This window comes from Lutra lutra, chromosome 2, assembly GCF_902655055.1.
Source record: "Lutra lutra chromosome 2, mLutLut1.2, whole genome shotgun sequence".
NCBI classification, from domain to species: domain Eukaryota; kingdom Metazoa; phylum Chordata; class Mammalia; order Carnivora; family Mustelidae; genus Lutra; species Lutra lutra.
Window position 1 is genome coordinate 197,345,651 of NC_062279.1, and position 16,094 is coordinate 197,361,744.

Genomic DNA, 16,094 nt, shown 5'->3' on the forward strand with positions numbered 1-16,094 from the left:
GAAAATAAAATACCCCCCACCCCGCCAAATATATATGGTTTAACACAGTCACCATTTTTCAATTGTTTTAACAGAATTTCCAGAAGCCAGAAGCACTTTTAAGTAATGTTCCTCTACAGTCAGTGACTCTTACATCTGCATGATTGCAAAACTTGAAAATCAGAAAACACCAAAGAAACATTACTCACAAAATGAACAGCAAAGTTGGAATCTCTGGAGTCAACCATGGAATAGGATTTACAAAGATACTGTCAAATTTCTTAATTTATTTTTAATAAGTAAAGAATCACTCAGCGGTACCATACAAAATCAAATAATTTTTGCACCTAGTATTTTCACCAAAAGTGATCTCATGGTACAGAAATAAAACAGATAATGAAAAAAAATTGTCATTAACTTCATACCCTGGCTTTCCAGCTTAGTAGAACTGAACAGAGATTATTAATGGCAATTACCATTACCTACTGGGGGAAAAAAAAGGCAATGATAAAATGGTTTCAGGTGTAATGACAAAATGAACTTAATCCTTGTTGGTTTTTTAAAGCACTGATCACTATAAATAAGAACTGATAGCATGGTTCCAAATTTACTTCTGAAAAGATATGGAGATTTAGATAAAATATAAGCAAGCTATTAGATCATAGTTGAGGATTACAGAATGGGTACCTGGAAAACATCAGTTACTATCATACAAAGCAAAGTGAAAATGGGGAAAAGGTTTCTTATAGAAAAGTCCTTTTATTATTGCTAGCATCAGAGTTCCAAGACATAGAACTCTGATGTTCTTGAATTCAATTTTAAGTAATTTTAAACATTACACTTGAATAAACGTTACTTATTTCAAGGGTATCCATTTCCTTTAAATTCATCCCGTCCATCTATCCTTGCCTCCAATGCAGAGTATCTTTTTATTTATTCATAAAAATTCACCTTCCACTCCCAAATAGAATTTTCCCAATTGGATTATACTTTTACAAAAGAATGAGACAATACAGTTAGTTGACAAAGTAATTTCAACTATTTATAAATGAAATAAAAGGGAAGTTAAGTAGGGAGTATAAAAAGATACCAAATAGGAGTAATACTGATGTAAATCTAGTCTTGAGTCTATCAAAGTACCTATTAATGGCCTCAACAGATCAGACTAAAAGCAGCTATAGGGAAGTGACTTCCTGTGGTTACAAAATGCCAATAGCTTTAGAATGCATGACAGCCTTAGAAATAAAATACTTGCTATTTTTACCAAATTTACAGTGTTGAGTACATTTTACATCATTTTAATGAAAGCATTTGTATGAATTTTCTGTAATATTTCCTATCAGAAAACAGAAAGTTTCTATTAGTAAAGACCTAAAAAAATAAATTTTTATTTTTGTCAACTCCCTTTCTGGGAATGCAGAATAAAATAGTATGTTTCCCTTTAAAATAATTTTATTTTTCTATCCATTAGGTTGCTGGAAGAAAAAAAATCAAGACTCAACTAGTAATGATTTCTTTTAATTTCTAGTTTTCATCTACTTCTAAGGACACTCCCTTTACAAAACCTTTTAGTCTTATATACTATGACAATCAGGTTTAGAGTTCCGAATAAATAAAACAGCCACATTAGAAGGCATATTGAAGAATCAAAATGATTAGCCACATTTAGCTGTTCACATTCATGGATCCTCTAAGAAGGTTGTCAGAGTTCATATAATACTGTTAACATTTAATACAAGTTAACATGTGTCATCTGACCTACTACTCATGGGTTACAACACTGATGCTATCAGTAGAGATCCTGATTTTTGGGAGATAGTGATATTAACAAATGCCAGTTAAATTAGCAGGACAGTAAACTGTAACTGTATGTACAATTAAAAATGGCTGCTCTTCATTTACTGCTACCATCTCTCCTCTTCTCAATGGTGTTAAACTCAAAAGCCTAATTTTAAGAGGTGCGGGGTGCCAAACACTACTTGTGTAGAAAAGTTGGGTCTCAAATAGTGAACAACAAAATTCACAAAAGATTAAACTTTTTGGATAGTTGCATTTGTTACTTTCAATTTCTTGATCTTTTATCTCTTCTGGTGATGGATACATACTTTTTTCCTTTTTTTCATCCACAGATGTTAATACACAAATTTTTTCTAAGCATTATAAAACGTCAGTCCAGTTCAAAATTGCTTGTGATCATATCCACATATGAAGCACTAGACAAGTATAGATTATATTCCAAAATGCTTTAAAATTCTTCACTGTAGTTTTCTACTGATGTTTCCCTTAAATTAAGGCTTCGTCAGAGAGAAATCCATAGTATTATGGATTGATTTTTTTCATTCCTGAATTAAATGCAATCTTTCCAAAATCAAGTAGGCCTGGAGTAAATTTAAGACTTCTGTTAATCAGTGTCATGACTAAAATAGTATCTTACTGGAGGTCCAGGCAAATCTTCATCTCCATCAGTGTCTGGAGCAAATGATACAGTAAGATCCACATATTTCTTTTCAGTAGAAGGTTTCACAAGTTTATGCATTCTAAGAAAGATAATCAACGACAAATAATTTGGTAAATTCTACAAAATGAGAGATTTGCTGTTTAATGTTGCCGAGAGATTCCAGACCTGTGTGCCTAGACTTTATTTTTAAATCTAATAATCCACCTGCTTTCATCTCTTATAGTTTTTCTTTACAAAAAGCTCTAAACTCAAGACATTCATTTATCTAACAGTGAATCAGTCTGGACTACTAAGAGTATTGGTAAAGGATACAGACCATTTGTTAAAAGACAATCCCTCCCATCCACAAATCCAAAATGTAAGCAATGTTTTTTAAAAACGGATAATCCTCATACTCCCTAAAGTGTGGAGGCCATCATAAATTCTTCTCAAGCATTTCTATGTAAAGAGTAAAAAGCAAACTAGATTGAAATCTTCAAATACAAGCTAATCAGAGTGAAAGACATAAAGTTTTACCTTTCTCTTCTATCCCATTCACTAAAAAAACACTTTGCTGTTGCTATTGTCACTATACGGTCTTTTTTTTTTTTTTTTTTAAGATTTTATTTTATTTGCCAGAGAGAGACAGAGAGCGAGCAAGAGGGCACAAGCAGGGGGAGTGGTAGGCAGGAGGGAGAAGTAGAATCTGCTGGGCAGGGAGCCTGATGTGGGACTGATCAAGTTACTATCTGTATATCCTTAGATTAGCAGATTAGCCTTGAGCCCACAGCCTCCTACCTCCAATCTACTCTACTGCCAAGATCCTTTTAAAATGTAAATTGGATTTTACCTTCTTGCCTAATAATGTTATATATCATATGCCATGTACCGGTCTCATGGCAGGCTCTGAACTATGTGATCTATTTAAACCTCAATAATAGCTCTTCCCATTTTACAAAGAAATTCGTCCCATTTATAACTTGTTATTCTTTCTACCATTTATTCTTATCACCTCATTCTTAAGTTCTTCCAAAATACTGATTTCCCAAACAGATCATGCGTGCTCATTGTTAGCTGTATGCTTTTGCATAAACTGTTGTTTTTGCCTGATACCCTTTTTCAAGGGTAGCTCAAATGAAATCTACCTACAGGGAAGGTCTGAGTTAATAGTACCTAAGGTAGTCTGTAAAAACCTTTATTATATTAATTATTCAATTACATTTTAATGATTAACAGGTCCCTTTGTCACAACAGACTGTGAATTCCTTGAGGGTACAGGTTACTTGATAAAGACGTATAATAAAAAATATTAATAGGAGTAATATTTATGGGCTACCTCTCAGTTGCAATTACACTACTAATCTTTACTATTATTTTAATGCTCAATAGTTATGGGCACAGTCCTTCCTATTTGTGGACAAAAAACGGAGTTTCAAAAAAGTTCAATAAGCTACTCAATGTGACAAAAGAAGTAGCTGGACATGTGAATCCAGGTCTTTCTGAAGCCAAGCTCATCTAGCCACTTAGTGGGTACTTAGTAAATATCTGGTAAATGAAAAATACCATTCACAAAGTATATCATGCTGGAGATTCCAAATACTGGCCAACTTATAAAGCACTATTGTGAATTACTTGCAACAAATTTTAAATTCCACTAATCAATATGCTTCAGGACTGCACATTCTACTCTCATCTATGTAGTATACAGGAAATATCATTATTTATGCATCCAAGACATACCCAGGGATCCTAATGACAAATAATGTAAGACAACTTAGTGCCTTATTTTATGTAATAGCAATTTTGTTTTTTTAAAGTATAGATCATTAAGCCTGGATTATAGTAATTAAAAGTGATTAATCTCATTGATAATCATAGTTAAAATGTGCATATGTTAAAGCACCTATCATGCAGGGATTCATATGTCAAATATTTTTATGCTAGCTTTTATTTATTTAATACAAGTTAACATGTGTCATCTGACCTACTGCTCATGGTTGTAAGACTGACACTATCAACTAAGATCCTGATTTTTAGGAGACAGTGCTATTAACAAACCGGTTAAATTAGCAGAGGTCAATCTATTTGATTTCCCAATGTGCATCACCTTATGTTTTAATCCTTGTGAATCTTCTGATATAAGGTTCAATACTTACGTTAACTTCAATCTTTTTGCATGACCCGGCATTACGGGAACATAAAGCATTTTGACTCCCTGTACCACCATCGTTGGTTCAATTCCATACTTCTCCTAAAAGTAAATATCCAAAGAGAAACAATCAAAGCTATGTCCAGATATAAAAGGCTGGGTGACAATGTTTTACAACCAGTAAAAAGACAGCAGACAAATTTCTGCTAAATATCATTTATGAAAACCTCCAACTGATGAACTAAGTAAATAAATGTCTCACTTTGACTGCATTAATGAAATCCAAGAGGGTGAAGTCTTCTTTACCATGTATAGTCCATCTGTCCCAAATTGTAAATGATATTCCATTTCTGTTGTAGAAAAATATTCAAAACAAAACATTTTAGTATTTTTCTCTTTAGTAGTAATAAAAAGCCCCAGAGGTCCATTATTCGTGATTTAGCTACATAATAATATAGGGGAAAAAGAAAAATACAGCTTATTTCTCTATTACACTATACGAGGGAACCACTTTTATCTGTACACCTTATTGATCCTTCCAGTGTCTCACAATAAATCAGTGTATCTTAGCAAGAGTTCTCTAATAGCTACATGGGTTTCACTGTATGGATGTGCTAGTTCTCTACTACTGAACAGTTGGATTGTTCCAATCTTTGGCTATGATAAACAATGCCAGAATGAATATCTTTATAAATATATCATTTGAGATGAGTTCAAATGTGTCTGCAAATCTGAAATAATACACTATATTTCTGCTATGGATTATACTATTCTATACTCCTATCAGTACTGATGTATGAGGACAGTGCTGTCTCACTCTTGCCAAGATAGGTATTTTCTAAATTTTTGGTGGTTGTCAATTTGAAAGTGAAAAATGGAGGTCCAGGGGAACTGTTTTGCTCTGTCACATAATTTCTGGAACCAGATTCTCAATCTCATGATAAAATCAGTCAGACTTTAGTGCCTTCTAACTCAACCGAATTAGGATAACAGATAAAACCGTAAGAAGGTACAATGCTAAATTATGTGGCAGATCAAATGCTGTGAGAGTTCTATGGCTAGTTCAGTCAGAAATGCTATCATAAAGCAAAAGAATAGAATTGGACCACTATCTTACACCATACAAAAATTAACTCAAGGGGTTCCTGGCTAGCTTAGTTCGTAGAGTAAATGACTCTTGATCTTGGGGTTGTAAGTTTGAGCCCTACACTGGGTGTAGAGATTACTTAAAAATAAAATCTTAGAAAATAATTAACTCAAAATAGATTAAAGACCTGCATATAAGACCTGAAATTTAAAGCTCCTAGAAGAAAACAAAAGGTGGCAATAAGCCTCTTAATGTCAGTCTTGGTGACCATTTTTTCACATATGGCACCAAAAGTAAAAGTAGACAAATGGGACTACATCAAACTAAAAAGCTTCTGCATAGCAAAGGAAACCATCAACAAAATGGAAAAGCAGACAAGGGGTGTCCGGGTGGCTCAGTCGGTTAGACATCTGCCTTTAAGTCAGGTCATGGTCCCAGGGTCCTGGGATCGAGCCCCACATCCAGCCCCCTGCTCAGTGGGGATCCTGCTTCTCCTTCTCCCTCTCCCTCTGCCATTTCCCCAGATTGCCCCCTCTCTCTGTCAAATAAATAAACAAAATCTTAAAAAAAAGGGCAGATAAAAATGAACAGTGGTTAATTGCACAAAATAATAATCTTACATAGAAGAAATCTAGAAATAGGCAAACGTGGGGTGTTTTCATTTGTTTCATAAAGTTGCTAGTGATCCAGGCTTCTTGCACTCACTATTAGGAGGCAATTTTTCATGACATTTCTACATGTCACATGACAACTTTTATCTAGAAATATCTTTTCAGGGTGCCTGGGTGGCTCAATTGGTTAAGCGGCTGCCTTTAGCTTAGGTCATGATCCCAGGGTCCTGGGATTGAGTCCCATATAAGGTTCCCTGCCCAGTGGGGAGTCTGCTTCTCTGCCCCATCTCCTGGCTCATGCTCTATCTCTCTCTTTTTTAAAAGATTTTATTACTTTCACAGAGCGAGAGATAGCCAGAGCAGGAACACAAGCAGGGGGAATGGGAGAGGGAGAAGCAAGCTTCCCTCTGAGCAGGGAGCCCAATGTGGAGCTTGATACCAGGACTCCGGGATCATGATGTGTGCTGAAGGCAGACACTTAACAACTGAGCCACCCAAGTGCTCCTGGCCCATGCTCTCTCTTTTTCTCTGTCTCGCAAAGAAATAAAATCTTAACAAAAAGGAAAGGAAGGAAGAAAGAAAAACAAACAAACAAAAAAAACCAAACAAAAAACAGAAATACCTTTTCAAAGATGTTTTCGGAATAAACAGCCCTAAATGATGAAATAGTAACTCCCTAAAGGTCAGGGGCCAGTTTTGATTCCTGTGCAACATAACAAAGATAAGACCTATCTGCTGGGCAGCAACTGCTCAGATTTGCCAGCAGTCTTTGTATAAAATTGGCGTGTTCTTAAGCTCAGTATTGCTTAGCTGTGACACAAATCTATTGTATGTGCACTATCAACCTGGTTCCACAGCATTATCCCCATGGGACTTAGAGAGCAAGAGAAAATGATCCAAACATGAAGCTCATGTTACCTGCCATGCCAGAAGTAATGAACTGTCTGAATTAAAAAAAAAAAGGCAACATATGAAATGGAAATAAATATTTGAAAATCATGTATCTGATAAGGGGTGAGTATCCAAAATATATAAAGAACTTGAAGATATACAGATGGCCAACAGGTATGCAAAAAGGTGTCAACATCACTAAACATCAGGGAAATGCAAATCAAAACCATAATGAGGTATCACCTCACACTTGCTAGTACGGCTAGTAGTAAAGAAGTAACAAGTGTTGGCAATAGTAAAGAGGTTCCTTAAAATATTAAAAACAGAATTACCATAGGATCCAGCAATTCTACTTCTGGGTATTTATCCAAAGAAAATGAAAGCAATAATTCCAAAACATATCAGTACCCCATGTTCACTGAAGCATTATTTACAGTAGCTAAGATATTGATACAGAAACAACGTAAGTGTCCATCAATAGGTGAATGGATAAAGAAAACGTGACACACACACACTTCAGCCACAAAAGAAGAAATCTTGTTATTTGGATCAACATTAGCATTATGCCAAGTGAAATAAGTCAAAAAGAAAAAAATAAATACCTGTATGATCTCACTTGTATGTGGAATCTTAAAAAAAAAAAAAAAAAAAAACAAACAAACCCTAAAACTGAGCTCACAGATACAGACAACAGATTGGTAGTTGCCAGAAGTGGGGCTGGGGAATAAGCAAAATGGGTGAAGAGAGTCAAATACTACAAGATTCCAGCTTAGAAAATTAATCATGGGTATGTAATATGCAGCATGGTGACTATAGTTAGTAATACTATACTGCACAGTTAAAAGTTGCTAAGAAAGCAGATCTTAAAAGAACTTATTACAAAGAAAAAAAGAAGCTAACTATGTATGGAATGATGTTAACTGGCTTTAATGCTGTGATCATTTCGTAATACATACAGGTACTTAATCATTTGTGTTGCACACTTGAAACTAACCTAATGCATACCATTATTTTAATTAATTAAATTTAATTTTTGTCAATTAATTAAAAAGAAATGCTTCGTGAAGATGGGATTGAAGTGATAGTCTTGAAGTGATGGCAAGGATCACTTTATATATATATATATGAAAGGGAGAGGTGAAACTACAATTTTTTCCTTTAAGAAGGTAAAAATTTTATTTCATTTTCATTATGCAAGAGAAAAAGAACTTCACACATACCTGATTTCCGTTCTTTTTACTTCAGATGTCTCTGTAAACACTATAATTGGAATGGCTAAGTTAAGGAAACAATTTTTGTAAGCTTCAAATGGATAGTCACCAGCTACTTTGATCATCTCTAATGCGACCTAGATAAAAGAAGGTGATCTGATTATATAAGGAGCCCAAACCTATTCATGACTTTAAATGCATCTATTTAATTTTTCTAAATTGTTCTCAAGCATTTCTTGGTAAGGAGTAAAAGCAGCTAATGGATTGAAATAATAGGAATTTCTTATAAACCTGTCCACTTTTAGCATATTTTATACTTTCAAACTTTTCACCTGTTCTACATGGGGTGAGCAAAGTTACTTTAAAAATTATTTTGATCATGTAATCTTCCTGTTTTGAAAGATACCAGAATTCAAGAAATACAACAGTCTAAAATCACTTAATGTAAGGGCAGATAATTACACAGCTTCCAAGTATAACACTACAGTACAGCAAAACAGCTAGAGCCAGCCCAAGGATTCTGAATCATTAAGAAATTATTAAATTATAAGAAATATTAATCACTAATTATATTTTTTAAGGCAAAGAACTAAAATCCAATACAATCAGAGAGCAACCATTAGAGCAGTTCATCTTATTCAAGAAAAATATAGTATCTGCTTTGTATGGAGGATACAAGAAAGACTAAGAGGATTATTGCTTATAAGAAAAATTGTACTCTGCCTTGACAGAGGTTAATTTTCAAGTTAAAATATCTATGTAGCTGTAAAGCTTCAAAATGTGGATTACCGAATCTTCAGAAATTTCTTGAAATTTAAGATCAATATGGATAGCTCCTTCTCTAAGACCTCTAAGGGACTTGCTAGGTTGGTACAACGGGGAAAACAGGTAAGACACAAATGAAAAAGAAGTATTTCCATTCAGAGAATAAACAGCTCACCAGGCCAGAAACTGCTGCAGTAGATGTTGCAATAGCAGGTATAATTTTACCAGCTATGCGCTTCGTTTTGAAACGGTCAGCTGGTTCAATGCTATACATTTTGGCACGAAGGTTTGATGCAGCTGTAATGAAATCTACATGTCCATTATGATCATCATCTTTTTCAAATGAAAGCACTGCCATCTGAAGATCACCTGATCGTAACAACCAGAAAAATAGAGTTTTGTAGTAATTTGTAAAGATTTTATTAGGTAAAAAGCAATGTGGATTCATTACTCTTAAATATTCCTTTATGTTTTTAAATGACTGAAATATATTAGAAAAGTCCAGGAAAATCAAGTTATTGAAGGATATGAAAATGATGGTTCTGAAATCACTAAATCAGAGAAGTTTCTATATTAAAAAATTCTTTCTAAAACACAGAACACAAGAAAGCTATATATACCACATCTGCTATTAAGCTCTTTATGAAAAAAAAGTGTTAATGGGTAGTGTTCTAAAGTTGATTCCATAAATACATAGTGTGAAACATTTTGCCTCTGATAACTAAGTACAGGGTCAGATAGTCTAATAAAAGTATGTATCTGTTTGAAATATTTCTAGATTAGTGGTTCTCAAAAATCATTCTGTAGATAGGTATAGTTTGATATGTTATGAAATGAGAAGGTCAGAAATGGAATTTTTTAAAGAATTGTAATGATTAACATATATTTTATTTACAAAATAAATAGTTGGTTAACCTAGGTTCTTTTTTCCTGAATTTTACTGGTTTGTGCATAAATATCCTGAAAGTCTGGAAACTGCTGATTTATGTAATAAAAGATGGTAAGCAGGTCCAAAAATGAGCAAATGGTGCTGTTTTTAAGGAATTCAAGTTTGGTTTCCTTAGGTTTAAAACCATTTAACAAGGATGTATACAGGTCAAGTTGTATTCCCTGTGTGTAACTATGGAGACTAATAAGCCAGGAAGAACTCTATGGTTTTTTATTCTGAAGTGACTTCACTGGGTCTAAGTGTTAGTCTATACAGGAACTCCATTTTTTTGCTCATTATGCTGGCCATGAGTTAAAAAGGAATCACACAGTAGACTCTTAAGGACTAAACCAATCAGAACAATGACAATAAAGCAGACTTACATTTCAGCAATTGAGGATAGGGCAAGGGTGAAAAAAATAATGAATTTAGTCACAGTTAAAGATGAACAGTGACTTTCATATGATCACGAAATCAACTAACATCATTATTATTATAATAGTTATCATTTAGTCCCAAAAGCTTTTGGGTATAGAGTTTATTGAAAATAAAAACTCCCTCCAGGTCAAAGCATTTTTATAAAGATTTCCCCTTACTTGAGGTAGCTTTATTAGATGAAATAGCCTTTTCTAGTTGGAAAACAGCATTCCTCTCATCTTCACTGCTAATAGGAACATGCTCTGGTTTCCTTGCAGTTTCATCTGTCTGAACAACCTTTAAATACATGGACATATATTCATTAATGTTATCATATCCTGTACCTAAGTTTGATTAGCCTATCTGTTTTATCAAATCAGTCATACAGAGAAGACATTCCTTTTATCCAGTTTAACCACATCATTTTTTTTTTTTTTTAACATATGTTTTTAAATCACTGAAATACACGAGAAAAATTCAGGAAAATGAAGTTATTGAAGGATCTGAAAACAATGGCTTTGAGATCACTAAATCAGGGCGTGGAGCCTAATACAGGGCTCCAACTTAAAATGGTGAGATCAAGACCTGAGACTAGATTAAGAGTCAGACACTTAATGACTAAGTCAACCAGGTGTCCATAATTTAATCACATTATTAATCATTATGGTCCAATTTATTTTACACCTTCCATTGTTAAATAATATTATGTTATTTAAGCATCTGTTGTATTATCTATCTCCTCACACTGACATGTAAATTAGAAGAGGGATCTTTACCTTGTTCACTGAGAGAACTTCAATATATTTAAAACAAACCTGCTTGTGTTAAAATATTCACTGAGGGGCGCCTGGGGTGGCTCAGTCGTTAAGCGTCTGCCTCTGGCTCAGGTCATGATCCCAGGGTCCTGGGATCGAGCCCCGCGCATTGGGCTCCTTGCTCTGCAAGGAGAGGGAAGCCTGCTTCTCCCTCTCCCACTTCCCCTGCTTATGTTCCTTCTCTCGCTGTGTCTCTCTTTGTCAAATTAATAAATAAAATCTTTAAAAATAAAATAAAATAAAATATTCACTGAATAGCTTGTAAGATCTGCATTTGTACAGATCTCTTTTAAAATTCCTCAGTAGAATGAAGTTAATATTAATGAACAGTCCGCAATTCTGACAAATCTACCTCAAACCAAACTGCATAGCTCTAACTAGTGCAGAGCTGTTTTCTATCTCCAAAGAAATCCATCAAATATGTATGATGGGTATCCTTTAAATATTTATTGATTGCTTACAAGAAGCTGTTTCCTAAAGAATGTGTCTTCCTTCATATAGATGCATACTCAGAGCATCACATCTAAGTAACCTATCTTTTTAAAGATTATTTATTTATTTATTTGACAGACAGAGATCACATACTTGTGATCTGCAGAGAGGCAGGCAGAGAGAGAGAGGAGGAAGCAGGCTCCCCGCTGAGCAGGGAGCCAGATGTGGGGCTGGATTCTAGGACTCTGGGATCATGACCCAGGCCGAAGGCAGTGGGTTTAACCCACTGAGCCACCCAGGTGCCCCTAAGTAACCTATCTTTAAGAAATTACTTATTTGACATTCTACAAGGGCACTAATTAAAATAGTATTATATAATCACTAATCAAAAATACTATTTCTTTGTATGGTATACATTCAACTTGTGTTTTTACAGATTAAGTATTCGTATGAGTATTTAAGAAATAGTAAAGAGTCAAGGAAGCAGAAACTTTTATCTGCCAGAATGTCTAGTTGACATTTTTGGCATCTGTTAACAGTGCTACACTCTGAAGTTTCAGTGTGAGTTGCTTCAGGGAGTTGTGAAAAACTCATAATTCATTTTAAAACTAAAACCATAGCTAAATTGCTCAGGCGAATTTATTACCCCAAAACTCTGATAGAGAAAGAAGCAATTCAAGCCACAAAACACTGAAGAGCAATAAAAATTAGTAAAGCTATTCATACATCTTTCTTTGGCTTCTGTCTAGCAGTCTTTCTACTAGCAACATGTGGTAGGAAACTTTTTTTTTTTAAAGATTTTATTTATTTATTTGACAGACAGAGGTCACAAGTAGGCAGAGAGGCAGGCAGAGAGAGGGGAAGGGAAGCAGGCTCCCTGCCGAGCAGAGAGCCCGATGCGGGGCTCGATCCCAGGATCCCGAGACCACGACCTGAGCCGAAGGCAGAGGCCTTAACCCACTGAGCCACCCAGGCGTCCCAGTAGGAAACTTTTTAAAAAAATATTTGAATATAGTTGATACACCATGTTACATTACTTTCAGGTATACAACATAGTGATCCAATTTCTCCATAAATTATGTTATGCTCACAAGTATAGTTACCATCTGTCACCATACAATGCTAGTACAGTACATTGACTGTATTCCCTATGCTGTCTTTTATTCCCTTTGTTTATTCATTCCATAATTGGAAACTCCTTAATATAGGAATTCTGTTTACTTTTCTGTTTAATTCTTGATAAGCTACAAGTCATGAACATTTCATTCAGCACACCCATTTACTTGTACAATATCAAACAGCTACAAATTTTCCTTTGCCCTAAAATAACAGAGCAAGTGGAAGACTGCACACACCAGCTTCTGCTTGAATTTTATAGGGAGGCAATCATTATTCCATATTTCTCAATACAGCTAGAGGGTAAGGGCAACAAAAGGTTGTTTTGTAGATCATTTTTAAAGTGTATGAAAAAGGCATATAATAAGCATGTGAACAAGAAAAATACTTAATATTTTAAAACTTTCCTATTTATCCTGCCTAAATTTCATGTTCTATCTTTATTAATACTCCTTATCTCTTTTTCCTTCCAATATATTTGCCCAGCAAAACCCAAACCTTCGTTCTATCCAATTTTCCAGCTATTCTAAAGCAGCACCCAGACCTTTAAATTCCTTTTTTCCCCAGCCACATTTAGTGTAACACATTAAGTGGATTAACATTAAGCGGATTCTCACTGCTGTCTCAAAATTCTACTCTATCTTCTAGTAAGTAACTTTCCCATCCCCCGGAGCAATTATTTCACACATTTTTCCCCCCACTGTTCAAACTTCCTTCCTTTAACTTCACGTCCTCATCAGTCCTCATCAGGTGGAGGATTTAAGCATGCTTCTTACTTCAACTAAGCAAATAATCTTTTTTTTTCTCTTACAATCCAATTCTAATCCCTTTCAAATCCTGTCAGGACTATTACAACATACCAGAATCCAATCCCTTATCACAAATTACCTGTTACCTACTACTTCATTCAAAACACCACCATCTTTTGCCTATAACTGAGCTTTCCAAGCTTCCTCTCTTGTGTCCTGTATGATCATTCTTAATGCAACAGCGAGTCATCCTTTTATTATTATTTTATTTTAAAATTTTTTAAAAAAGATTTTACTTATTTGATAGGGAGAGAGACAGTGAGAGAGGGAACACAGGCAGGGGGAGTGGGAAAGTCAGAAGCAGGCTTCCCACCAAGCAGGGAGCTTGATGTGGGGCTTGATCCCAGTACTCTGGGATCATGACCGGAACCCAAGGCAGACACTTAACGACTGAGCCCCCCAATCATCCTTTTAAATATAAGCCAGACTGCGTACTCTGCTTAAAATCACACTGGCTTATCTCACAATAAAACATTAAGTACTTATCATAACCCCAAGTATCTCACTTATCTCACTGTCTACCACTCTTCTTGCATATTCTCCCTCAGAAAAATCCTGGCCTTCCAAGTCTTTCAAGGCCTTTCTCTGAACTTGTTCCTGCTTGTATTTCACCACATAATAGCATGGCTCACTCCATCACTTCCTTCAGACTTCTGCCCAAATGGTATTGTATCGGAGAGACTTTCCCCTTTAGCCCAACATAAAATGACACCAGCTCCATCACTCTTTATTTCTTTTCCTTGTTTTATTTTTAGTCCTTAGCACTATGCCCATAGTGTAATATTATGTAATAGCATTTCTTTTCAATAGTCCACCTCTGGCCCAGTAGACTATAACTTCTTTAAGAACAAGACTTCTGTTGTGTTCAATGTGGGATTCTCCAGGTTTAGAATGGCACTTGATACAAGTAAAAGTTCAGTAACTCTTTGCTGAGTGAATAAATTTCTAAACATACCTTGTTAGAAGGTTTGAATTCTTGAATCTTTACTTCAGAAAGAATATTCAAGAGGGCATCTGCTGATAAGTCCTGTTTTTTTAAAGAGTAATTTTATGAACAAACATTTTTTAAAATTCTGAATTCTAAAGCTAAATCCTAAAAAGGTCATTTATCATACTAAACTGTTTGGATGATTTATCATCAGACTATTTAGACCACATCCACTTGTGACATTAGCCCTTATTCTATAAAATACCATTTATAAAGGGTGGGAGGCAGGGGTGATGTATATGAAAAATTACTTACTAGTCAACAAACCTGATATCTTAGTTCTTCCCATAGATTTTTTAAAAAGTGGTTTAAGGGCTGGTTGTATCAGACTGAGTGCTCTGTGATCAGGGACTATTTTGTCATTGTTTTACAATGTTTCCTGAACAAAGTTACACTCAATAAATAAAATATGTAAGTAAATGGAATTCATACCTTTGGAAGCAGAAAAATATTTAAATGGTTCAAGATGAACCTAGATGAATTCAAGACTATCAGATCTATATTCATTATTAAGCTGCTTAGGAAAAACTGAGACATACTGCTTTTGAAGTCACCTACACTCATCACAAAATTGCCACGAATATTTTATTCTTTTTACAAAAAGAATACCAGACTGAATGGCATTATTTTAACCAGACAGTTATAGTATATTTTATCATTAACTCCAAAAAGGATTAATTTACAGTAGGCATTTTTATCTGGGTCCAAAACTGCCAGTGTTAATTATGGCTCTGGTTCTTACTTCCCCATTCAGCCTATCTAAAAGGATAGCAATTACTTTGGCTCTATTTTGTATCTGTAAGAAAAAAATCACGAATGCAGGTCTACCTCTCAATTAAAACTGTATTAGACTGTTTAGATGTCAGTCAATAAGGATGATGTCTAAGGAAATAGGTAGGATAAGGGTTAAGAAATGTCAATATGGGATAGCACTTTAAATTTCTTGAAATCTGAAGATGTAAGTTATTATCACTAAATAAATTAAAGAAATGTTAACAAAGAGAATCTCTAAGGAATATTTAAAAATTATTATGAAATCCTTCACATTCCATTTTCAGAATTATGATTCTTGTAACATAAAAACATATTTTGATGATGTAATTAGCTGGTAGGTCATCGAATTTTTACCTGGTTTTGTATCACTTCCTAGAGCTTTAAGGTTATCTTACCTCTTCTGTAAGTGGAATGCAATAGACTGCAGCATATAGTTTTGCAGCATTCAGAAGAAAACTGAAGTGCCTTTTGAAATTAAAAAGTAAGGCAAAGTGTGAATGCACAGTTCCAAAGATGTTTAATTCACCAAAAACTACAGCCTTTGAGATGTTTAAGAAAAGTAATCACAGAACTTTTGTTACAGGAATATTTAAAAGTTAGGCAATGAACTTGTGGCTTAGACAAAGAAATTATAGAACCTATAAGAAACATTAGGTATTTATCCTTCTAAGTACAGATATTCAGG

General features: G+C 34.6%; 1 protein-coding gene across 1 annotated transcript in view; it reads right to left on the reverse strand.

The window, feature by feature from the left end:
- Positions 1-246: 246 nt before the first annotated feature.
- UBA6 (ubiquitin like modifier activating enzyme 6) overlaps positions 247-16,094 on the reverse strand; it is an 84,559-nt gene continuing 68,711 nt past the window's right edge. Inside the window, 8 exon segments of the mRNA XM_047719434.1 lie at positions 247-2,516; positions 4,573-4,667; positions 4,828-4,915; positions 8,375-8,502; positions 9,306-9,499; positions 10,655-10,772; positions 14,603-14,674; positions 15,805-15,874. Coding sequence (XP_047575390.1) covers positions 2,381-2,516; positions 4,573-4,667; positions 4,828-4,915; positions 8,375-8,502; positions 9,306-9,499; positions 10,655-10,772; positions 14,603-14,674; positions 15,805-15,874 — 901 coding nt within the window. The 3' untranslated portion in view covers positions 247-2,380.